The sequence below is a fragment of the Nematostella vectensis genome, chromosome 8 (assembly GCF_932526225.1).
Source record: "Nematostella vectensis chromosome 8, jaNemVect1.1, whole genome shotgun sequence".
NCBI lineage: Eukaryota > Metazoa > Cnidaria > Anthozoa > Actiniaria > Edwardsiidae > Nematostella > Nematostella vectensis.
Genome location: NC_064041.1, coordinates 1,038,231 through 1,064,360, shown reverse-complemented (window position 1 = coordinate 1,064,360; position 26,130 = coordinate 1,038,231). Strand labels below are relative to the sequence as shown.

The window sequence follows — 26,130 nt, the reverse complement described above, 5'->3', positions numbered from 1 at the left end:
AGTTACCTGCTGTACTGTCGAGTTGCCTGCTATATGTTTTTATTAAAGTATATCACGTATAAATACCAAAAAGTGAACATTTAACAACGACGAATACGATATTTCCAGTATATGTTTCTATTCGAGTTAATCACTTACAAATGCCAAAAAAGTGAAGCTTTAATAACGACGAATACGATATTCCCACTGCATCACGAGTTACCTGCTGTACTGTCAAGTTGCCTGCTAAAAGTTTTTATAAAAGTAAATCACGAAAACATTCCAAAAAAGTTAGGCTTTAATAACGACATACATAATTTGTCGTATTTCGAAAGTTTTGCAATGTTATTTCAGTCAGAACTCTAGATATCGACTTTTTTCCCACGGTCACGTGATTGATGACGTCATATTTTAAAAGTTCATGATTGTAAAATCCCATGTGCTATTTGTCATATTTCGAAAGTTTCGTAATGTTTTCTCAATAGGAACTCGAGAAAATGTTTTTTCCCACGGTCACGTGATTGATGACGTCATGAGAATAACTAATACGGCGTTGTCTTCGTTATTACATTTGTACACTTAGGTTAAAGTTTGATGACTATCGGTAAAAAGGGGACGTAGATATCGCGACAATTGTGATGTAACGACTTGCCTGCTGGAACGTTCAACGTCACACAGTCACGTGATTAATAATATTTGATATCATACATGCATGAATATGTTTGTTGTACTTTTTGTACAATCGTGTCAAAATTTCGTGACAATCGGCCATATACCTGCCGAGATATTACACAAATTATCACATTTGAGTTGCCTGCTAACTTCACCGAGTTGCCTGCTGAGTTGCCTGCCAGCTTTACTATGGTCCACCGTTACTTAGAAAGCATTTCAGTGATACACAGGCTATGGATTTGGCCTTCGCGCGCGCACAGGGTTCCCAATATTCGAAAATAAAACATTTCCGAATATTTCACAATGAGAGCCGGCTAGCAGGCTACTAAAAAAGCTCTGTTCTTTTCATATGCAAATGCAAATGATTGCAAATGAAGATGAAGCAATCGACTTCGTTGACTCGCATGTATTTGTATTTGTAACGAAACATGAAAAAGAAGGCTTTCGCTTGACCAACACTATTCCAACCGCCCTTACATTTTGATGTGTTCATCAAAATGTCACACTGACTGATATAACTCAAAACATAGTTCAATGCTTTATTTTTATTCATCATCAAATCCTTTAATTATAACAAGAAATCAGACTCCAAGCAAACAGAAGGACATTGTCAATAAGAGGTTCTAGCTCGTGGCTTAGTGTCATGAAAACTAACAATTTTTAAATGGTTTCGTGTTAGGAGAGTTCTCCGTTAGCTGTTTTTAAACAGCAGCAAGTTTTACTTAAATCATTTTTTTCTGTATTCTCATTTTTCTCTGTATTCAAGCAAGCCATCGCTGACCAGTCACCATTACCCATGCTGCTTCGCGGTCGTTTTGCAATACTCGTACTTCCAGCGACGGTCCCTGACAACAGAAAAGCGTACGAATAAGATAAAGGGGCACTCGCACGCTTGTTCTAAGAAAGTTTAAAACAAATATGAAAAAGTGTGTAACAAAACAACGTAAAATCTTCCTGATTACTTCGCCCAATCGTATTAAATAGAAATGAACCAATTCCCCGTAAAAGCGATTTCATGCAAAGAATCTTGTTGGATTATTTATGCAATTTCAAGGTTTGAGTGAAGACACAGCCTGTTCCGAAACCTAAAAGTACTATTTTCAATCCATTTCCATCTGCCCGATGTGAGGCGTTCAGACCAAAATGTTGTATTTATATGAAAGATCAAAGGTCATTGAATAAACCTTGATAGTTATTTTGACGGATTTTTAGATTGCCTAAATGACGCTAAAATCACTCTTCACCGTGATAGTGCCTGTCTAAGATAAAATATTTACATTTTGGCCAAAGGGCCGTAGCAGGGAGAGGGTATATTGTCATGTGCCAACTCCCAACTCCCCCCCCCCCCCCCCCCCCCCCCACCCTAAAATAATTTTGAACGAGAAATAAAGATCCGTGCACCAAGAAGTGGATTTCTACTTCGATTCTACTGTCATTTGCATGACGGGGGAAAGGCTCTGAAGGCCCTATAAAAATTGAATTCAAGTGTTTATGGAGCGACATCTCTTCACCCCTCCTACATTGTGTTTTCTAGACTATCAATCACTCACTCGTGCCTTTTCGGTGTTTTGTACACCATCAATCACTTACTCGTAGTAGTTGTTGTTTACGCTTGTCAGTCCACTCAGGTAATACCCACTCGGAACGGAGAAGCTGAACTTGCTCCGCCAGCTGCTTTGGTAGCTGGTGATGGTGCACTGGTAGCGCTTGAAGTAGTGGAAGTCATTGCAACACCTGAACCGGAACTTCCTGATAAGAGGGAATAAAAATTCTTCCATGTTTAGCGCTCATGTTACACTAGACATAGTTACCTTGACAGCTTTGTGAAGGAATTAAACCAATTCAGTCGCGCACCCGGGTTTGGCTGAGAGAGGATGCGCAGTCATAGGTATCATCAGAAGGGGCGTGGCTGTCCCCCCCCCCCAATATTTTCTTAATGTTTCTGTATTGTGCCCCCAATATTTCGAGGCATGTTACGGCCCAGTAGAAGAAGGACAGTATTTGCCGAACCGTTAATTAGATCCTACATTTTTGCTGCCAAGTAGAGGTACGCCCTCTGGATACTCCCCTCTTATTGAATTCGCTCTTGAACTCCCCTTCATCCCCCCTTCATTTGCGCTCCCGTAAAATACGAGTCAGACAAAAAGCTATTTTAGACAAATATTGCTAGAAGTTTTCTAGGTAATATCCCCCTCAAAATGATCATACCTGTCATGGTAGCTGTTGCTATGGTAACTGTCAAATCCCGTGATGAACCCGCTGAGTGGGCAGTGGAAGATGACCATTTGGTTGTCATAGTCATTCACCCAGTCTGACCAGCTGCAGTAAGAGTCCCGCTGCAGTGCAGGGTTGGACCTGCATTTGTACTTCCACACGCGGTCATTGTGGCAAGTGCTGTACTGGCTTTGGATCTTGTACACGGACTGCCCTGAGATTGGGCGAAAAATAAAAATAACTTGTCACAATAACATAATTTGTCAACTTCTTCTATGTTTTTATTAAAGGCGCGAAACACGCGCGGTTCCCGCGTTTGCGTTTAGTCTGCGCGATTTTCGCATGTAGTATGTGTGTGTGTATTTCACGCGTGTTATTCCACGCGTGTAGGCACTAGAGGTTCTGGTACGGGACTGCTGGCTGGAGAGATTCAGTAGTGTTCAAACCACAAAAAACAAAGCTATGTGTTGTTTTGTAACTAACTAAATATTAACTTTCTTAGAATGCGTGTATCGTCAAACATGTCCAAGCTTAATTGCTTAAACAGAAATGAAAGAGACAAATGTTGTACAGAAGTATTGATTTTGTTATCAGAAGCAGTCAAAACCTCTACTCTAGCCTCTATCTTAGCCTCTATTCTAGCCTCTATCTTAGCCTCTATCTTAGCCTCTATTCTAGCCTCTATCTTAGCCTCTATTCTAGCCTCTATTCTAGCATCTATCTTAGCCTCTATTCTAGCCTCTATCTTAGCCTCTATTCTAGCCTCTATCTTAGCCTCTATCCTAGCCTCAAACTTAGCCTCTATTCTAGCCTCTATCTTAGCCTCTATCCTAGCCTCTACCTTAGCCTCTATCTTAGCCTCTATCCTAGCCTCTATCTTAGCCTCTATTCTAGCCTCTATTTTAGCCTCTATTCTAGTCTCTATCTTAGCCTCTATCTTAGCCTCTATCTTAGCCTCTATCTTAGCCTCTATCTTAGCCTCTATCTTAGCCTCTATCTTAGCCTCTATCTTAGCCTCTATTCTAGCCTCTATCTTAGCCTCTATCTTAGCCTCTATCTTAGCCTCTATCCTAGCCTCTATTTTAGCCTCTATCTTAGCCTCTATCTTAGGCTTTATCTTAGCCTCTATCTTAGCCTCTGTCTTAGCCTCTATCTTAGCCTCTATTCTAGCCTCTATCTTAGCCTGTATTCTAGCCTCTATCCTAGCCTCTATCTTAGCCTCTATCTTAGCCTCTATCTTAGCCTCTATCTTAGCCTCTATCTTAGCCTCTATTCTAGCCTCTATCTTAGCCTCTATCTTAGCCTCTATCTTAGCCTCTATCCTAGCCTCTATTTTAGCCTCTATCTTAGCCTCTATCTTAGGCTTTATCTTAGCCTCTATCTTAGCCTCTGTCTTAGCCTCTATCTTAGCCTCTATTCTAGCCTCTATCTTAGCCTGTATTCTAGCCTCTATCCTAGCCTCTATCTTAGCCTCTATTCTAGCCTCTATCTTAGCCTCTATCTTAGCCTCTATCTTAGCCTCTATCTTAGCCTCTATCTTAGCCTCTATTCTAGCCTCTATTCTAGCCTCTATCCTAGCCTCTATCTTAGCCTCTATTCTAGCCTCTATCTTAGCCTCTATTCTAGCCTCTATCTTAGCCTCTATCTTAGCCTCTATTCTAGCCTCTATCTTAGCCTCTATTCTAGCCTCTATCTTAGCCTCTATCTTAGCCTCTATCTTAGCCTCTATCTTAGCCTCTATCTTAGCCTCTATTCTAGCCTCTATTCTAGCCTCTATCTTAGCCTCTATCTTAGCCTCTATTCTAGCCTCTATCTTAGCCTCTATCTTAGCCTCTATCTTAGCCTCTATCTTAGCCTCTATCTTAGCCTCTATCTTAGCCTCTATCCTAGCCTCTATCTTAGCCTCTATCTTAGCCTCTATCTTAGCCTCTATTCTAGCCTCTATCTTAGCCTCTATCTTAGCCTCTATCTTAGCTTCTATCCTAGCCTCTATCTTAGCCTCTATTCTAGCCTCTATCTTAGCCTCTATCTTAGCCTCTATCTTAGCCTCTATCTTAGCCTCTATCTTAGCCTCTATCTTAGCCTCTATCTTAGCCTCTATCTTAGCCTCTATCTTAGCCTCTATCTAAGCCTCTATCCTAGCCTCTATCTTAGCCTCTATTTCAGCCTCTATTCTAGCCTCTATACTAGCCTCTATTCTAGCCTCTATCTTAGCCTCTATTCTAGCCTCTATTTCAGCCTCTATCCTAGCCTCTATCTTAGCCTCTATCTTAGCCTCTATTCTAGCCTCTATCTAAGCCTCTATCCTAGCCTCTATCTTAGCCTCTATCTTAGCCTCTATCTTAGCCTTTATCTTAGCCTCTATCTTAGCCTCTATCTTAGCCTCTATCTTAGCCTCTATCTTAGCCTCTATTCTAGCCTCTATTCTAGCCTTTATCTTAGCCTCTATCTTAGCCTCTATCTTAGCCTCTATCTTAGCCTCTATTCTAGCCTCTATCTTAGCCTCTATTCTAGCCTCTATCTTAGCCTCTATTCTAGCCTCTATCCTAGCCTCTATTTTAGCCTCTATCTTAGCCTCTATCTTAGCCTCTATCTTAGCCTCTATCTTAGCCTCTATCTTAGCCTCTATCTTAGCCTCCATCTTAGCCTCTATTCTAGCCTCTATTCTAGCCTCTATCTTAGCCTCTATCTTAGCCTCTATCTTAGCCTCTATTCTAGCCTCTATTCTAGCCTCTATTTCAGCCTCTATTCTTGCCTCTATTCTAGCCTCTATTTCAGCCTCTATTCTAGCCTCTATTTCAGTTTCTATTCTAGCCTCTATTTCAGCCTCTATCCTAGCCTCAATTTCAGCCAGCCTCTATTCTAGCCTATATTTCAGCCTCTATTCTAGCCTCTATCCTAGCCTCTATTCTAGCCTCTGCTACCGACGTTAAACATTTCCTTTCAATCTGACGGCAGAGGATGATAAAGTGACGATGACAGAAACTAATAGCCTCAGTGCTAGAGATGACTTCATCCTCAAAATATTGTCGGGATAAAAGCGGTAAGACTTTGAAAAGAAATGGATATCAAAATGTCAAAAGTAATTCGAAAATCATAAACCATTGATTATATCATTTATTATCATAAGTTATTCATATTTACAAATAAAACGGACTAAGCCCACGAGTAGAATACTTTTAACTTCTTATCTTTTTTTAATTTGTATCATATTAGGAAATGATTAGAATGAACCGAACCTATTTTTTCCCTAAAAAAACCTCGAGCTCCCTGTGTATTACATAGAAACAATCGCCAGGGCCACTTTGGGTTTTTCAACTTACCCGAAGGGCAGGAGAAAGTAGCGCGGTTGTCGTAATAGTTGACCCAGTTCCCCCCACTTGTACTCGGTGTACTGCATCGCCTTCGTCTTCGCCTTCGCCAGGCCATGGAGTCGGTCACGTGATCCATGACGATCAAGGCTACCAGCAGTAGCGTGACAAGACACTTACTGCGCATGTCAGGGCTGAAAATGACGTGTCATTTCACAAAAACACATAATAACAAACGGATTCCTGATAAGACATCACAGCACAGCTTATTCGCTATAAAATACAACAAACAACGAGTACTAAGGATTTCCAAGCATAAAACTAGAGACCAGTATTTTATATTTGATGTGTAATTATTACGAGATTCTTCCCCAAATGTAAGCAAACCTTGTCTAAGAAAACCCAGTCAACTTACTTTAAAAAGTCGACCAACAATCTTTTGTGCTGGAAAAGAAATCGATTCCCTTGTTAGATTTTTTTAATATAAAAAATAGCAACGACAGTTTCAGTGCTCACCTTTCACCTGAAAGGATCGAAAGTACATTCTAGTATTGTTTTTACGCCACTTTTTATGAAAAAATGGCTTAAATAGATAATCGCTTAGTCTTTTAATAGCATAATGACAAGGAGAGCTTTTAATAGCATAATGACAAGGAGAGAAATGCTATTTCACTGAGAGTACGCTCTTTGAACGAGCCAACCACCTCTTTTTCCGTCATCTTTCTCTGGTGTACAATAGAAAAAATAGAATAAAGAACACCAACAAGAATATGAATGGCAAAATATAACTGTCGCTAATACAAAAGAACTCCCAAAAACAAGATTAAAACAGAGGGAAAATATCTTGAGGTAATGTGTCGGCTGAAGGCGAGAGCCAAGACTTTGTTTCTGCCAAATACACTATTTATAACCAATAACAACCGAGAAAGACAATAAATAACCTTTAACTTTATGCGCCCCTCAGAAAAAGAACATCGCTCTTTTTTGTTGTTGTTTTGCTGCCGAAGAACAGAACACATATCAGAACACACGAAAAATGAATGAGACACAGGAAAAATAGCAGACTTGCCGTGAAAGCGATACTAGCAAAGCAAACAAAATATCGGAAAACAAATTGGACCAAAGTAGTCAAGAAAGGGGCATTTCCAAGTCATCATTTTAATCAAATTAGTCAAGGAGGGGCAAAAATGGCCTTCGAACACAAATAAGGATGACTGAATGTGCCCTAAATTCCGCGGTGAAAAATCAAGCGCATTGAGAAATGCCAAAAACATTCCAGTACAAACAACGATTACAAAATACAGAGCATCTCAAAGACAATACTAACCTGAACGAGTACTCTTTTAAGAAAGTGGAAGGGTTTACCTCGTTGTATTTAACTTTCTGCCTCACTTTTACTTTACTTGAGTTGTGAACGTTCTTTGTATCTTTGTGTTTTATTTTATGGCATTCGTCTGCTGTCAAGAAGAAAGGGAAGTTTGAACGTTTTCTGTAAATATTTATTGGTTTTGTCAGTTGGGAGGATTGAGCAAGATAATACAGGCAATCTAGGTTAACAAGATATGAGTACTTAAAATTATATGTTTGCAATTAAAACACTTCTTTGCAAGCTTAGGCAATATAGCCGGTACTACGACGTATTGGTTGTGCTCGGTGTCAATCACAATTTGCTTGGTGTTGATTCGGAGAATATTCGTTACATCGTGTGGCGAGTTTTGTTTGTAACAGGATGAACTCATCACAAGTGCAAATAATTTCATGATAAAATACAAGATGTCAACAGCTCTATTGGTTTTCTGTCACAAGAATGAATGTTGCGATTTATCACCTCGAAATTGACATAGAAAACGAAAATGAACTACAGAACTCTCTAGAATATTTAAGGTACCTTATTGATTTTACAAAAAAAACAATAACAGTTGAAAGACAGCTTGGTTGACCTGAAATTATTCGAAAATTCCCTAAGTGTTTCCTGCTACGACCTCATGATGCCACACATTTACATTAACGTTTTTACATACACATTTATTGCAAATATTCACCTAATGCATTTTATGTAGTTACAAGATAGTACCGTTTAACTATACAACAATCCGAAGGGCAATCAGAAATATATTTTAAGGGTTAAAACAGGAGGCAGAAATTACTTTGTGGGAGTATGTGTCGAGTTGCCCATCATGATGGTTAGCCTCCATTGATTGCCTTTGTCACTATATGGTGACTGTCAATTACTAAACAATTTAGGCTTTTTTATGAGCTATGTCATCAGTTTTCTGTAGCCTTAGTCCCATCGCCTGACCGAAACGAAAAGCGGCTGCGACTACGAGCCGCAGCCCACTCAACAATCCGTAGAGAGAGGAGAGTCTGATATAAGGAAAGGGTTATATCTAGAGAGTTCCAACACTAACATGCGCAAATTTGATGCGCAACTACTGACGCAGCACCTGTAACAACGGTTTCCTAGCAGTAGAAGAGCTTTAACGGGTTTCCTAGCAGTAGGACGGGTTTAACCGGTCTCCTAGCAGTAGAAGGGGTTTATTAACGAGTTTCCTGGCAGTTGAAGGCGGGTTTAAAGAGCCGTTGCCAGCCACACCTTGTTGTTGCTATCATTCAATACTGGAAGGCAAATCGTGTGATGAAAGCTCGAAATGACCATTTGGAATGATTTTAATTAACTCTTGCTTTTGTTTTCATGGGTTCGTTAAATCAAGGTTCTGTTCTATTACGTTTTACTGTAATTTTGGCCGGGCTGAAGGAAGTAAAATGTTCGTTAAACCGGGGACTTCGTTAACTAGAGGTTCGTTAAGTCATCGAGGTTCCAGTGTATCTACAGGATTCGCTGAAGGGGGCATGGGCATTAGGTATCTTCCCAAAAGAGGTCAAATCTAGCGATTCTTTGTTGAAGTATTTTTGAATGGAAATTTATCTTTCCGGATGCGATGCGACTTGCGTGACAATGCTGTTTTTTATTTGATTTGAATATCTATTATTTGATATTTAGAATTTAGCTGTTTTAGATGTAGGATGAATTGGAATTCACCGTGATTCAAGGGGATTTAATTCACTACTATGATCATATGCAGGGTTTCATGGCTTACGTCACGCAAATATATGAAATGATACTTGAAATCATTAAGACAAAGACATATCCGATGCAATCTTATCTTTATTTAATCTTGTTTAACAATTACAGCTAGAAGACAGCTCAAAGGCAAATGGGAAGACGGTGAAATGAGAGTTATCTTGAATATTGGCTGTTATAGATGGCATTATCGCGGGGCTCCATGGTTTTATTGAAGTGTTGAATGCCGAGTTGACTTCCAGTTTTGTATTTTTTAACTTTATATCATTCTGCGGGGTCTCTTGACTTCCATCCGCGTTCATTTATTTTCCGTGGTACTTCCTTATTTGGCAGAACTCGTACTGCCAGCGGCGGTCCCTGTTGTATACAAGGTACCAGAAAATAACAAAAATTAAGAACAAGCAACACTAATGCATGCGTTTTTTTTTTTTTTTTTTGGTTTGGATCGGGTATTCGTACCAAGACGTAGGGGCCTAAAGTGGTGTGGTAGTGAGGTTGGTGTGATCATATGGTATGGTGATGTTGGGGGGTGATGGTGAAGGATGGCTAGTAAGATAGTGTAGAGTGGAGATGGTAGTAATGTAATTATGGTGAAGAGGTGGATAGGTTAGACTAGTAGGTGGTGGAGGGTGGTGAAAAGGTAAAGTGGGACTAAAGAATAGGTTGTGATAGTGTGTGGTGGGTAGGCGAAAAAGAAAAGATAATAATAATGTGGTGTGGTGTGGAGATGGCTAATGGCTGTGTTGGTGGGAAAAAACCGTGATGTAAGGTGTTGGTTTGTGGGTAGGTAGGGTGGGTCATAGGGTGTGGTCGTTTGTAGTTGGGTTTTGTGCTGTGGGGTAAATATTTGTATGGTTGGGGAGGGGGCTGTATGTAGGTGTTTGTAAGGGGGGGAAATTGGTTGTGGGGTAGTGTCTGGTGTAGGGTGTGGCTGGTTGGTGTGTTGTGGGTTGGTTGGTATAGTCGTAGGATGCTATGGTGTGTATGTGGTAGGCTATGTGTGGAGGGGTAGATGTGTGTGTGGTGGGAGCGGGGTTGGACTGTATGTAGGTTGTGGTGTTGGGGGGAGTGTTGGTTGTAGGACTAGTGGCTGCTGTAGGGTGTGGTTGGTTTGGTGTGTTGTAGGGTGAGTAGTGTTGTGGCCATGGGGGGGGGGGGGAAAGGGGTGTGTGGTTTTTGTGTTGGCAGGGGTCTGGCTTGTGTAGGGTGTGTTAGGTGTGTATATTTAAGGTGAGAGTGTAGAAAAGTGTGAGGGGGGGAAGAAGTGTATGTGTAGGTGTGTGGGGCTTAGGTGGGTGTTGGTGTTGTGTTGGGGTTTTGAATAATCGTGGTGGGTTGTATGATGACGTGGTATGGGTGAAGTGGGCATGGGGCTGTTTGTGGGGTGAGGGATGAGGGGGTGCTTGTTGTGGCGTAGGTGGGTGGTTGGGTGCGGGTGATGTGGGCAGGGGGGTGCTTGGGTGGTAAGCTAGGTTTGAGGGGGGAAAAGAAAGGGGGTTGTGACATGTATAGAGCTGGGTGGTAGTAGTGGGTAGGTATGTGGTGTGGTAAGGATAGAGTAAGGTTTAATTTGTGAGAGGGATGTGGGTATGTATGTGTTTGTACTATGTGTAGGAGGGAAGGTGGTTGTAGGCGGGGTGGTTGTGTGTTTTTTGGGGCGTGTGGTGTTGGGGGAGTGGGGTAGTGTAAGGGTCTGTATGCCTAGGGGTGGTGGTAGTGGCATGTTGGGGTGTAGTTGAGGTGTGTAGGTGGGGTAAGGGGTGTGGGGTGCAGGGGAGGAGTGTGCTAGTGGTGTGAGGTTGGTGTGGGAGGGTGTGGGTAGTAGGGCGCGTTTAGTGGTAGATGTGGGGAGGAGGGCTGGGCGGTGAGGTGTGGTGGGAGTGGGTGCGGCGGGGGTGTGGGTAGTGGAGGGTTTGGGGGGTGAGGTGTGTTAGTGTGGGAGTAGGTGGTTAGTGTGGCGGTGTGGTGGGGGGGGGTTTCGGGGCGTGGAGGTGTGGGAGGGGGTACGTCTTGGGATCACAGATTGTGATACAGCACTTTCCTTTTTGGTTTGGATCGGGTATTCGTACCAAGACGTAGGGGCCTAAAGTGGTGTGGTAGTGAGGTGGGTGTAATCGTATGGTATGGTGATGTTGGATGGTGATGGTGAGGGATGGCTAGTAAGGTAATGTGGAGTGGAGATGGTAGTAATGTAATTACGGTGGGGAGGTGGATAGGTTAGACTAGTAGGTGGTTGAAAGATAAAGTGGGACTTTAGAATAGATTGTGGTAGTGTGTGGTGGGTAGGTGAAAAAGCAAAAAAATAATAATAATAATATGGTGTGGTATGGAGATGACTAATGGCTGTGTTGGTGGGGGAAAAATTGGTATGGTGCACAGGCAAGAGTGGTCGTGGGGGAGATGTGGAGCAGGTGCAGTTGTTGGAACTATTAGGTATGAAATAGTATATCATGAACGTTACTATGACAATATGGAGTATGAATATAATGCCTAAATGATGTAAAAAATGAACAGAAAATATGTCCAAAAGGTGTCCAAAAATCCACCAAAAATAATAGAATAGTTTCTATTACAGCGGAAGTAATTGTAAAATAAATTGTAGCGCAGAAATATTATGAGAAACAACATAATGAGACTAAAGAAAACTAACTTTTCTGGGTTAAGAATAGAACGGAAGTGACGTAGCACTTATGCATATTCGGTAAGTTAATTATGCGACCAAATTTAGAACGAACGAACGCCCTGACACAAGCCGATGCGTCACCACGAAACAGACAAGCCCACGCGAATGATGCGAATTTGCACTAAAATTTGTGTATTGATGGAGTACCATGAAAGACAAAGGGTTCCAACAGCGATGGCAAAAGGTTAGAGTGTTGAATGAGGCCGCACGTGCCATAGGAACGGAGATAATTGCTTGTTTAAACTCGAGTGACCTCGTGCCTGACCCGATGAGTGAACTGTTAGTAAAGCAATTCACAAAGCAGAAACCAGCTTGGAGTTGTGTATAAGAACAAAATCATTCTCCAGAAAAGAATGTAAAACAGATCTAACAGATCTCCCCCATTCATAATGAGGTCGTATGTGTTATAGGAACGGAGATAATTGCTTGCTAAAACTCGAGTGGCCTCGTGCCTGATTCGATGAATAAATTGTTAGTGAAGCAATTAACAAAGCGGAAACTAGCTTAAAGTTGTGTATCGGAACAAAATCATTCTACAGAAAAGAATGTAAAACAAATCTTAAATGATTGTAATAAACGGAGAAGTTATTCTGTCAGGTTATGTTCGGGTGGTTAAGATTATGGGTTATGAGACGACGGGTTAAGGTTGTTATAAGAGATGGGGTTGATAATAAAACGACATGAGAGTTATGAATAAAGGGTTTTTTTGTTTAGTGGAGAAGGTGGTTAGTAAATATGGTATTATGTGGAGATTGAAACAGTTAAAATCGGAAGCTTGTTGCGAGTGTTGTGTAGCGGATGTGAAGAGGTGATGGCGGCATTAATAAAATGTGATAAAGGGGGATAATGTGAGTGTGAACAGAATGATAAGCAGGGATATTGTGAAAAGACTGTGTAGTGTTTATGGGAAAGTGTGTTGTGTGTAGGGTGGGAAAGTAATGTGTAGGATAAGAGAAAGAAAAGTGTTTGGATTGTAGGGAGGAAATCGTGAGCGGTAATGGGGAGGGTGAGGTATGTGTGGAGGTATGTATCTAATGAAGTGTGTAAATGGTATGACTGACAGGCGAAATTAAACAACAACAGAGACCGAATGAGTGTTGCGAAAACGCCGAGAAAAGATAAAAAATACTGTAGCGGTGAAAGGGTATATTGCGGACAATGGAAATTGATGCTAGTAAAACGGCGAGAAGAAGATGAAGTAGGGGCGCGGGAGGCGACAAAGGGAGCGCGGTGAGAGTGGAGATGACGCTGAAACGTTAACAAGACAGGAAGGATAGTTTTCCCCAGATGAAGCGATAGTCGATAATCGGTGGTAAGAGATAAGGGTAAAAGGCAAAGGCACGAAGAAAACAACCGGCATGTATATGCAAAATGGACATAACAAAATAAACCAATAAGACAAAAGTGTGTAGGTCATTTCAAAGAGCTCTGCGAAATGTAGAACTAAAGGCATATAACGCCAACCAAGACTTCTCATCAGGGGGCGAGGTCTATTGGTTGGTCATATACGAACCTGGAGATTAAAGCGGGGGGACTTAGGGGAAAGCTTAGGGGACTTAGGGGAAAGCTTTCATCTCTAGGTTCGTATATGACCAACCAATAGACCTCGCCCCCTGAAGAGAAGTCTTGGTTGGCGTTATATGCCTTTAGTTCTACATTTCGCAGAGCTCTTTGAAATGACCTACACACTTTTGTCTTATTGGTTTATTTTGTTATGTCCATTTTACATATACATGCCGGTTGTTTTTTTCGTGCCTTTGCCTTTTCCCCTTATCTCTTACCACCGATTATCGCTTCATCTGGGGAAAACTATCCTTCCTGTCTTGTTAACGTTTCAGCGTCATCTCCACTCTCACCACGCTCCCTTTGTCGCCTCCCGCGCCCCTACTTCATCTTCTTCTCGCCGTTTTACTAGCATCAATTTCCATTGTCCGCAATACACCCTTTCACCGCCACAGAATTTTTTATCTTTTCTCGGCGTTTTCGCAACACTCATTCGGTCTCTGTTGTTGTTTAATTTCGCCTGTCAGTCATACCATTTACACACTTCATTAGATACATACCTCCACGCATACCTAAACCCCCCCCCCTATTACCGCTCACCATTTCCTCCCTACAATCCAAACACTTTTCTTTCTCTTATCCTACACATTACTTTCCCACCCTACACACAACACACTTTCCCATAAACACTACACAGTCTTTTCACAATATCCCTGCTTATCATTCTGTTCACACTCACATTATCCCCCTTTATCAGATTTTATTAATGCCGCCGACCTCTTCACATCCGCTACACAACACTAGTAACAAACTTCCGATTTTAACTGTTTTAATCTCCAAATAATACCATGTTTACTAACCACCTTCTCTACTAAACAAAAAAAACCCTTTATTCATAACTCTCATGTGGTTTTATTATCAACCCCATCTCTCATAACAACCTTAACCCGTAGTCTCATAACCCATAATCTTAACCACCCGAACATAACCTTACACAATAACTTCTCCGTTTATTAAATCATTTAAGATTTCATTTACATTCTTTCCTGTAGAATGATTTTGTTCCGATACACAACTTTAAGCTGGTTTCCGCTTTGTTAATTGCTTCACTTACGGTTTATTCATCGAATCAGGCACGAGGCAACTCGAGTTTTGACAAACAATTGTTTCCGTTCCTATAACACATACGACCTCATTATTAATGGGGGAGATCTGTTAGATCCGTTTTACATTCTTTTCTGGAGAATGATTTTGTTCTTATACACAACTCCAAGCTAGTTTCTGCTTTGTGAATTGCTTTACTAACAGTTCACTCATCGGGTCAGGCACGAGGTCACTCGAGTTTAAACAAGCAATTATCTCCGTTCCTATAACACGTGCGGCATCATTCTACACTCTAACCTTTTGCCATCGCTGTTAGAACCCTTTGTCTTTCATGTAACTCCATCAATACACATATTTTCCGTGCAAATTCGCATCATTCACCTGAACTTATCTATTTCATAGTAACGCATCGGCTTGTGTCAAAGAGTTCGTTCGTTCTAAATTTGGTCGCATAATTTACTTACCGTATATGCATAAGTGCTACGTCACTTCCGTTCTATTCTTAACCCATAAAAGTTAGTTTTCTTTGTTTTCTTTAGTCTCATTATATTATTTCTTATAATATTCCGCGCTACAATTTATTTTACAATTACTTTCGCTGTAACAGAAACTATTCTATCATTTTTGGTGGATTTTTCGACACCTTTTGGACATATTTCCTGTTCATTTTTTACATCATTTAGGCATTATATTCATACTCCATATCGTCATAGTAACAATCATGATATACTATTTCATACCTAACAGTTCCCACAACTACACCTACTCCACATCTCCCTCACCACCACTCTTACCTATACACCATACCATTTTTTCCCCCACCAACACAGCCATTAGCCATCTCCATACCACACCATATTAGTACTAATTTTTTCTTTTTCACCCACCCACCACACACCACCACAACCTATTCTATAGCCCCACTTTATCTTTCCACCACCCTCCACCACCTACTAGTCCAACCTATCCACCTTCCCACCGTAATTACCTCACTACCATCTCCACTCCACATCACCTTACTAGCCATCCCTCACCATCACCCTCCAGCATCACCATACCATACGATTACACCCACCTCACTACCACACTACTTTAGGCCCCTACGTCTTGGTACGAATACCCGATCCAAACCAAAAAGTTATGTACCATACGGGGAAAGTGCTGTATCACAATCTGTGATCCCAAGACGTACCCCACCCCACACCCCCCAAAACCCCCCTCACCACACCGCCACACTAACCACCTACCCCCACACTAACACACCCCACCCCCCTAAAAAACCCCCACTACCCACACCCCCCACCACACACACCCCTACCACACCCCACGGCCCAGCCCTCCCCCCCACACCTACCACTAAACGCGCCCTACCACCCACACCCCCCATACCCACCTCACACCACTAGCACACTCCTCCCCTGTACCCCACACCCCTTACCCCACCTACACAACTCAACTTTACCCCAACATGCCACTACCACCACCCCTAGGCATACAGACCCCCACACTACCCCACCCCCCCAACACCACACGCCCCAAAAAACACACAACAACCAAACCCACAACCACCCTCCCTCCTACACATAGTACAACACATACATACCCACATCCCTCTCAAAAACCATATCTTACTCTATCCTCACCACACAACATACCTACCCACTACTACCACCCAGCTCTATACATGTCACAACCCCCTTTCTCTCCCCCTCATAACTGGCTAACCACCCAAGTATCCCCCTACCCGCATCACCCGCACCCAACCACCCACCTACCCCACAACAAGCACCCCCTCATCCCTCACCCCACAAACAGCCCCATACCCACTTCACCCATACCACACCATCATACAACCCACCACGTTTATCCCATACCCCAGCACAACACCAACACCCACCTAAGCCCCACACACCTACACATACACTTCCTCCCCCCCTCACACTTTCCTACACTCTCACCTAAACATACACACCTAACACACCCTACATAAGCCAGACCCCTGCCAACACAAAAACCACAACCCCCGCCCCCTTCCCATGGCCACAACACTACTCACCCTACAACACAGCAAACCAACCACACCCTACAGCAGCCACTAGTCCAACAACCAGCGCCCCCTCCAACACCACACCATACAAACATTTACCCCACAGCACAATACCCAACTACAAACGACCACACCCCATCACCCACCCTACCTACCCACAAACCAACACCTCACGATCACCTAACACCACAACAATACATTACCACCCACATTTATACCACAACCTCACAAATTTTAATCGTCCCCCGCACCACCACCATTTTAAAACACATAGACCCATCACGCTTAATTATAAGCCTTATCTACTCCACATCTCTACACCACACCATATTATTATTATTTCTTCTTTTTCACCTACCCACCACACACTACCACAACCCATTCTATAGTCCCACTTTATCGTTTCACCACCCCCCACCACCTACTAGTCTTACCTATCCACCTCTTCACCGTAATTACATTACCACCATCTCCACTCTGCATTGCCTTACTAGCCATCCTTCACCATCACCCTCCAACATTACCATACCACATGATCACACCCACCTCACTACCACACCACTTTAGGCCCCTACGTCTTGGTACGAATACCCGACCCAAACCAAAAAGATATTTTACCCCAACATGCCTCACCCCCTCACACAACATCTCCTACCCATAATTTTTTTGACTACCTCTCCCCCACGCAACTCGATGCCCTACTATCTATCTCCCCCCCACCCAGCCCTAGCCACCAACCTCATAATACACTACATTTCCCCCCCCCAGCTCCCCGACCCCCTCCACCACACCGCCACACTCCCCACCTACTCCCACACCTAGCCACACTAACACACCTCACCCCCCAAACCCCCCACTACCCACACACCCACCGCACCACACTGCACCCCCTCCCACTACACCTCACCACCCAGCCCTTCTCCCCACACCCACCACTAAGCGCGCCCTACTACCCACACCCTCCCATACCCACCTCATACCACTAGCACACTCCACCCCTTTACCCCACACCCCTAACCCCACCTACACACCTCAACTACACCTCAACATGCCACTACCACCACCCCTAGGAATACAAACCCCCACACCATCCCACTCCCCCAACACCACACGCCCAAAACACACACAACCACCTTCCCTCCTACACATAGTACATACACATACATACCCACATCCCTCTCACAAATTAAATCTTACTCTATCCTTACCACACAACATCACTACCCACTACTACCACCCAGCCCTATACATGTCACAACCCCCTTTTTCTCTCCCCACTCATACCCAGCTAACCACCCAAGTACCCCCTACTCACATCACCCACACCCAGCCACCCACCTACCCCACAACAAGCACCCCCTCATCCCTCACCCCACAAACAGCCCCATACCCACTTTACCCAAACCACGCCATCATACAACCCACCACGATTATTCCAAGCCACAACACAACACCAACCTAAGCCCCACACACCTACACATACACGTCCTCCCCCCCCTCACACTTTCCTACACTCTCACCCAAAATATACACACCTAACACACCCTACACAAGCCAGACCCCTGCCAACACCAAAACCACACACCCCTTTCCCCCCCCCATGGCCACAACACTTCTCACCCTACAACACACTAAACCAACCACACCCTACAGCAGCCACTAGTCCTACAACCAGCGCTCCCTCCAACACCACATCCTACATACAGCCCAACCCCGCTCCCACCACACACACATCTACCCCTCCACACATAGCCTACCACATACACACCATAGCATCCTACGACTATACAAACCAACCCACAACACAACAGCCAGCCACACCCTACACCAGACACTACCCCACAACCAATTTTCTCCCCCTACAAACACCTACATACAGCCCCCCCCCACCATACAAACATTTACCCCACAGCACAAAACCCAACTACAAACGACCACACCCTATTACCCACCCTACCCACCCCAAAAAAACAACACCTTACGATCACCTAACATCATAACGATACATTATCACCCACATTTACACCATAACCTCACAAATTTCAAATAGACCTACGCACCACTACCATTTCAACACACACAGACCCATCACGCTAAATTATAAGCCTTATCTACTCCACATCTCCCTCACCACCACTCTTACCTATACACTGTACCATTTTTTCCCCCATCAACACAGCCATTAGCCATCTCCATACCACACCATATTATTATTATTATTTTTATTATTATTATTAATATTTTTTTTCACCTACCCACCACACACTACCACAACCTATTCTATTCCCCCACTTTATCTCTTCACCACCCTCCACCACCTACTAGTCGAACCTATCCACCTTTTCACCGTAATTACATTACTACCATCTCCACTCTACATTACCTTACTAGCCATCCTTCACCATCACCCTCCAACATCACCATACCATATGATCACACCAACCTCCCTACCACACCACTTTAGGCCCCTACGTCTTGGTACGAATACCCGATCCAAACCAAAAAGGAATTCTACGAGTCTCCTGTACCACACAGCATATCCACACCAATAAAAACAGTCCGTCTATAAAAATACAGTCCATCGACAACAAGCCACCAGATATAGACATCCGACTTCAACAATGACCGTAGGAAAACTTCCACGAGACTTCTACGTAACACACGCTACTGCCTTTAATATCCTCACCTGGCTCCTCACCAACACTCTATCCTCTCAGCGTATGCCACCCCGTCATCCTATCTAGCACAGAACACTTCCAAAATATTCCCGTACAATAACATAGCCATTCATTGTATTCATCCGCCATATTTTGCCAATTTTGTAAACCAAACCGCAACCTAGTTAATAAATACCCGGATGTACAATAACCGGAAACGGAAACAGCAATATCTATTTTCATCTAATACTCGTATAACCACGAGCGCAATCCCCTCATAACCCCTCGCTTCGCTGCATACGGAATACCTACAAGACACGCAATCTAAGCTCCGCCAATACACATCTCAGGTATGTACACCCTCCTTTCCACACATCCTATATACTACCCACCAAATCACGACACCCGTATTCTCTTCCCTTCCTGCTACATGCATAAGTCCCCACACTTATTTATCATTTAGTCCACCACATACAGCCGCTAGCCAGGACCATCACATGCACCATTTTGTCCACTACACACTTCCCCCTCCTATCTTAGCCTCTATCCACTTTTTTCTCTTTACCTCATTCCCCGGCGCGCTATCTTTTACTTTTCAGACCAAGCCATGCACTCAGCTGGAGCCAGGCGCTACACAGGTTTGGCCACTGCATGCACCACGCTTCACTACAGGCATTACTAACGAGCGTGTAGGGGCGGGTGATGAGGGCCTTATCATTCGAAACACGTTTCATATACGAATCATCTCCCTAGTTTTTTCCCCTTTTACTCCCACCATCATCGCCGGTTTTCCCCTAAGTCCCCCCGCTTTCATCTCTAGGTTCGTATATGACCAACCAATAGACCTCGCCCCCTGAAGAGAAGTCTTGGTTGGCGTTATATGCCTTTAGTTCTACATTTCGCAGAGCTCTTTGAAATGACCTACACACTTTTGTCTTATTGGTTTATTTTGTTATGTCCATTTTACATATACATGCCGGTTGTTTTTTTCGTGCCTTTGCCTTTTCCCCTTATCTCTTACCACCGATTATCGCTTCATCTGGGGAAAACTATCCTTCCTGTCTTGTTAACGTTTCAGCGTCCTCTCCACTCTCACCACGCTCCCTTTGTCGCCTCCCGCGCCCCTACTTCATCTTCTTCTCGCCGTTTTACTAGCATCAATTTCCATTGTCCGCAATACACCCTTTCACCGCCACAGAATTTTTTATCTTTTCTCGGCGTTTTCGCAACACTCATTCGGTCTCTGTTGTTGTTTAATTTCGCCTGTCAGTCATACCATTTACACACTTCATTAGATACATACCTCCACGCATACCTAAACCCCCCCCCTATTACCGCTCACCATTTCCTCCCTACAATCCAAACACTTTTCTTTCTCTTATCCTACACATTACTTTCCCACCCTACACACAACACACTTTCCCATAAACACTACACAGTCTTTTCACAATATCCCTGCTTATCATTCTGTTCACACTCACATTATCCCCCTTTATCAGATTTTATTAATGCCGCCGACCTCTTCACATCCGCTACACAACACTAGTAACAAACTTCCGATTTTAACTGTTTTAATCTCCAAATAATACCATATTTACTAACCACCTTCTCTACTAAACAAAAAAAACCCTTTATTCATAACTCTCATGTGGTTTTATTATCAACCCCATCTCTCATAACAACCTTAACCCGTAGTCTCATAACCCATAATCTTAACCACCCGAACATAACCTTACACAATAACTTCTCCGTTTATTAAATCATTTAAGATTTCATTTACATTCTTTCCTGTAGAATGATTTTGTTCCGATACACAACTTTAAGCTGGTTTCCGCTTTGTTAATTGCTTCACTTACGGTTTATTCATCGAATCAGGCACGAGGCAACTCGAGTTTTGACAAACAATTGTTTCCGTTCCTATAACACATACGACCTCATTATTAATGGGGGAGATCTGTTAGATCCGTTTTACATTCTTTTCTGGAGAATGATTTTGTTCTTATACACAACTCCAAGCTAGTTTCTGCTTTGTGAATTGCTTTACTAACAGTTCACTCATCGGGTCAGGCACGAGGTCACTCGAGTTTAAACAAGCAATTATCTCCGTTCCTATAACACGTGCGGCATCATTCTACACTCTAACCTTTTGCCATCGCTGTTAGAACCCTTTGTCTTTCATGTAACTCCATCAATACACATATGTTCCGTGCAAATTCGCATCATTCACCTGAACTTATCTATTTCATAGTAACGCATCGGCTTGTGTCAAAGAGTTCGTTCGTTCTAAATTTGGTCGCATAATTTACTTACCGTATATGCATAAGTGCTACGTCACTTCCGTTCTATTCTTAACCCATAAAAGTTAGTTTTCTTTGTTTTCTTTAGTCTCATTATATTATTTCTTATAATATTCCGCGCTACAATTTATTTTACAATTACTTTCGCTGTAACAGAAACTATTCTATCATTTTTGGTGGATTTTTCGACACCTTTTGGACATATTTCCTGTTCATTTTTTACATCATTTAGGCATTATATTCATACTCCATATCGTCATAGTAACAATCATGATATACTATTTCATACCTAACAGTTCCCACAACTACACCTACTCCACATCTCTCTCACCACCACTCTTACCTATACACCATACCATTTTTTCCCCCACCAACACAGCCATTAGCCATCTCCATACCACACCATATTAGTACTAATTTTTTCTTTTTCACCCACCCACCACACACCACCACAACCTATTCTATAGCCCCACTTTATCTTTCCACCACCCTCCACCACCTACTAGTCCAACCTATCCACCTTCCCACCGTAATTACCTCACTACCATCTCCACTCCACATCACCTTACTAGCCATCCCTCACCATCACCCTCCAGCATCACCATACCATACGATTACACCCACCTCACTACCACACTACTTTAGGCCCCTACGTCTTGGTACGAATACCCGATCCAAACCAAAAAGTTGAGAAATGCAATTAGGCGTCTTGCATTAAAAAATCACGCGACAATTTGGGTGACAAACTCGCGCGCACTTTGAAGTTAAAATAACAACAAAAAGCAATTTATTTATTGTTCAGAGCTTACGAATCAGCCAGAGAGTTTCTGTCAGAAATTACTGATTTCCATTGAATGGTTTTTATTTTTTTCGTCGAATGACGGCCGCAGCCATTTCTGTGGCTATTCTAACGTGAGTTAGAGAAGTCACTCAAAAAATTAAGTGATTTCTCAGTGCCAGTCCCCAATTCGAACGCGGTTCTCTTGACAGACGTAGCCCGTGCCACTGAGCAAACGCACCACTAGATTTTTAACTACTTACTAACCGAGAGTGAGGTCGCAAAGCCTCGGTCGATACGCCAAAGCCTCAGTTTGATATTTCCTGGCATGACCGAGCGGTCGAGGTTAGTGAGTTGTTTATTATATGGCTTTTTAAAATAAAAATGACCAGAAAACAAAATCAACTTTCGCTTTCGCGCGAATATCGATTAGTTTATCGATCGATTTCAAAAAGGCGGGAAAACAAGAAACACTCGCGCGCTGCCAAATCAGAAATGTAAATGAGTGAAAAGATTCAACAACAGGTAATTGGACGACTTTTGGGCTATTTTCTTTCTATTTGCACCTTTTGGAAGCTACAGGTTTTATTATAGGTGAAGTTGACCCAAACAATAACAAAGAAAGCTCAGATGCCAGTCTTCACGGCATGTATGGACTGTTTAGTTCGAAAACTCCACGGTATGTAGAGAACAAACTTCTGAAGTAAAATGAAAAGGCCAATCGCTTTGTGCTGCTTTATGATTTGATGGAAATATTGTATTAACAAATAACAGGTACTACTTTTATCTTAAAGAGACTTTTCTGGGTCTTTACACCCCTTGTTATATATTCATTTGCCTTTGTTTATCCGAATAAAAAAACGGCTCGCCTTCTTTCTGTTTTTCTTTTTGTCAAAATTTTCCTCTTCAATCTCTTCAGGATAATAAAACTCCGACTCAGAGTGCTCGTCCATTCCATCCCATTTTTTTGTGTCTTTGGTGTTTCGTTGGATTTTGTTTTAGTGAAATTCGTGCAAGCGAACAAAACAACACAAAAAAGCTCACTAAATGCCCCGCTCCATATACGGAAAAAGACGGCCCGCCAACCAACCATTTCTGTTTCTTCTGGGTGTTAGAATTCGCTACTCGAATGTTCGCTGTCTCTCATTTTGCAGTTTTAACGTGGAAAAAAATTTAAAAAACAGAAGATTGTGAAATTTTTTTCGTAGGGCAATACGGAATTCCGTAATGCCCTCAGAGACGGGCAATACGGGAATGTCACGACTACCAATTAGCCAATCACAGCGCGCGTACTATCGTAGCCATATAATAAGGTCGCTTAATAGCTGGCCCATTTATCATTAGCCTGGGCCTCTTGCTTGCAAGATGAGCCCCGTACCACTGGGGTATCACGACGGTATAGAGGTAACAATAATCACAGTGTTATCACTTACTCCTGTCCGTTGTCGTGCACGCTGGTGACGCCGCTCAGATAGTACCCAGACGGCACGGAATAGTTGATGTAGCCACGCCAGCTGTTTCGGTAGTGGGTGGTGGTGCAATGGACTCGCTTGTAATGGTGCCTATGGCAGCACTTGAATCGGAACCTCCTAGAATAGAAATATTTTTAAAGAATAGCTTTTAGGCCGGCTTTTTAATCTGATAACCTTCATACCTGTCCTCATGGGGGTTGCTATGGTGACTGTCAACGCCAGTGATAAATCCGCTGTAGGGGCAGTGGTAGTTGATAAGCTGGTCGAAGTCGTTCACCCAGTGTGACCAGCTGCATCGCCCCCTGGTCGCGGGATTATTCGTGCACTGGTACTTCCACACGCGGTCCCTGTGACAAGCACTGTACAGTCCTTGGATGTTGCTCACAGACTGCCCTGAGAATTAAACAATCTTAGTCAGATACACAATTGTTACTGTTTTCATCTAATGATCTGGACTATGATCATTTTTCTAATCACTCTTAACGCTATTTATTTTTAAGATAACAACCTTTCTTATTTCTTCGGCAATTTCGGACTGAAATAGGTAGGTAATTTTTAACCATTTCAATCCAATCGGTGTAAGTAAATTCAAACCACAATACTATTCTTATTCAACGACACGATCACGCGCTCTGATTGGTCAGGGATCCATGTGTTATTAGAGGACACACCACGCATGGCGTCAGCATGTGCGCGCGCATGTACTCTTTCGTTCACAACATGAAGTCCTTGGATGGTGTTCACAGACTGCACTGAGAATTGAAAGAATTAATCCACCCCTCCCGCGGAGGGGAATATGGACATTCCAGGGGGTGGGACAAGGGCTTTCAGGGACGATTTCCGGGAAAAACTGTCTTTTGGGATTTTCTTGAGTTATTTAACTGAAGAACCTAGATGATGCCCTTAAATCAGAAGCATTCGAGGTACTTTTTTGTAGGTATTGTGATGAAACTTTTATTAATTCAGCTGTTAAACTTCTACCTACATTCTTGATCTAAACAAGACATTGGCCACCGTTATTTTGTTTAACTTACCCCAGGGGCAAGAGAAATAAGCCCGTCCGTCAAAGTAATTCACCCAACCTCCACCGCTTGTACTCGGTGGGTGGCACACATAGTGCCTTCGCCTGCTACTTCTGCGCCTTCTGTCCCACAGCCACGCCCTAGCTTCGGTCACGTGATCTACGACGATCATAGCCACAAGCAATAGCGCAATAAAACACTTAGTGCGCATGACAGGGCTGTGTAAAAGAATATAATACCAAATGAATTATGAGAAAGAGAGAATAAATACTAATGATCAATAGTAGTAATAAGGTTACTATGAGCTCAATTTTATTCTACATTTTATAACGCATCAGGACTAAAACGGCAGGTTCTCAGCATGTTCTTAAAATTTGGTGAAATCTCAGGCTGGACGCTCTTATAAAAAAAGAGTGTATAATAGATGAATAATAAAGCAAAAAAAAGACTAGGGAAAGCCGGATGAAACGTAAAAAAAAAAAATAATAAAATGTAAGATATGGAGGACTTACCATAAACAATAATGTCCTTGAAGAATTTGAAGATAAGTTATCCTGAATTTTCGTTGCTCGCTTACACTTGACTTGCGTTGTGTTCTTTGTATCTGTGTGTGTTCTTTTATGACCTTCGCTTTTCATTAAATATTTATGATTTCTATTGTGAAAGCTAAGCAAGATAATACAGGCAAACTAGGTATACAAATGAATTATTATTATTCTTCATATTAGAAACCAAAAGTCCTCGCATATCAGACCTTTTCTGATTTGTCAATGATTAGTTGGGTCATCGAAGTTAAGTTTAAATTCCAAAAGAGAGTAAAATAAGGACAGATATACTGTATATCATGTTGTGATGATTTTTGCGCAAACAGGAAGTACGTGCCACATAAGACAAACAATTTCCTGATCGTACAAGATAGGGGTATTTCTATAGACTTCCTTTCGGCACTTTTGCAAATATTAACTAATTATTTTATGCAATTACCGAACGATTGAGATTATAAACAATAATATCATGCTTTGCAGTAAAAAAAAACTTAGAGTGACGAACGATTTATTTATCATATCTCTATGGTTTAGATATTGTAATCCATCGATAACCTGATTGTAATACATCGGTAACCTGTTGTTATACTATGAGAATCTCTATCTATTGAAACACAAATAAATTACAAGATACAGTAAGATTCTACTGCGAATTTCAATATTCTACAAACTCTAATTTGGCTTCTGTTAGACAAATAATTTCATCGCACAAGATAGTAAAAACGATGATAAAAAACAAACAAATAAAAAACAATCGCTTCTTG

The 26,130-nt window shown here is 42.3% G+C and overlaps 3 protein-coding genes across 3 annotated transcripts in view; 1 reads left to right on the top strand and 2 right to left on the bottom strand.

Moving 5' to 3' along the window:
• LOC125570075 (low-density lipoprotein receptor-related protein 5-like) overlaps positions 1–9,635 on the top strand; it is a 32,207-nt gene extending 22,572 nt beyond the window's left edge. The window contains exon 12 of the mRNA XM_048730868.1: positions 9,370–9,635. Within this exon, the coding sequence (XP_048586825.1) occupies positions 9,370–9,473 (104 nt within the window). The 3' untranslated portion in view covers positions 9,474–9,635. The remainder of the gene's footprint in view (positions 1–9,369) is intronic.
• Positions 1,177–7,646, bottom strand: LOC125570078 (hemagglutinin/amebocyte aggregation factor-like). Its single transcript, XM_048730872.1, has 6 exons — positions 7,504–7,646; positions 6,592–6,620; positions 6,189–6,370; positions 2,860–3,079; positions 2,242–2,400; positions 1,177–1,496 (listed from the first exon to the last, which is right to left on the bottom strand). The coding sequence occupies exons 3-6, from the start codon at positions 6,361–6,363 to the stop codon at positions 1,442–1,444; spliced, it is 609 nt and encodes a 202-aa protein (XP_048586829.1). The 5' UTR covers positions 6,364–6,370; positions 6,592–6,620; positions 7,504–7,646; the 3' UTR covers positions 1,177–1,441.
• Positions 9,325–25,445, bottom strand: LOC125570077 (hemagglutinin/amebocyte aggregation factor-like). The gene is made up of 5 exons (XM_048730870.1): positions 25,334–25,445; positions 24,834–25,039; positions 23,982–24,192; positions 23,761–23,916; positions 9,325–9,615 (listed from the first exon to the last, which is right to left on the bottom strand). Exons 2-5 carry the CDS (start codon positions 25,030–25,032, stop codon positions 9,561–9,563), a joined length of 621 nt encoding a protein of 206 aa, XP_048586827.1. The 5' UTR covers positions 25,033–25,039; positions 25,334–25,445; the 3' UTR covers positions 9,325–9,560.
• Between the last annotated feature and the right edge of the window lie 685 nt (positions 25,446–26,130).

Bases quoted from the DNA above. Each gene is read 5' to 3' on its own strand.
- LOC125570078 (XM_048730872.1), bottom strand. From the start codon at position 6,363: ATGCGCAGTAAGTGTCTTGTCACGCTACTGCTGGTAGCCTTGATCGTC. The intron at 2,401-2,859 runs GTATGATCATTT...CCCTCTTATCAG, and splicing joins AGCAACAGCTACCATGACAG to GAAGTTCCGGTTCAGGTGTT. The intron at 1,497-2,241 runs GTAAGTGATTGA...TTCTGTTGTCAG, and splicing joins GTAAACAACAACTACTACGA to GGACCGTCGCTGGAAGTACG.
- LOC125570077 (XM_048730870.1), bottom strand. From the start codon at position 25,032: ATGCGCACTAAGTGTTTTATTGCGCTATTGCTTGTGGCTATGATCGTC. The intron at 24,193-24,833 runs GTAAGTTAAACA...TTTAATTCTCAG, and splicing joins TTATTTCTCTTGCCCCTGGG to GGCAGTCTGTGAGCAACATC. The intron at 23,917-23,981 runs GTATGAAGGTTA...TTTCTATTCTAG, and splicing joins AGCAACCCCCATGAGGACAG to GAGGTTCCGATTCAAGTGCT.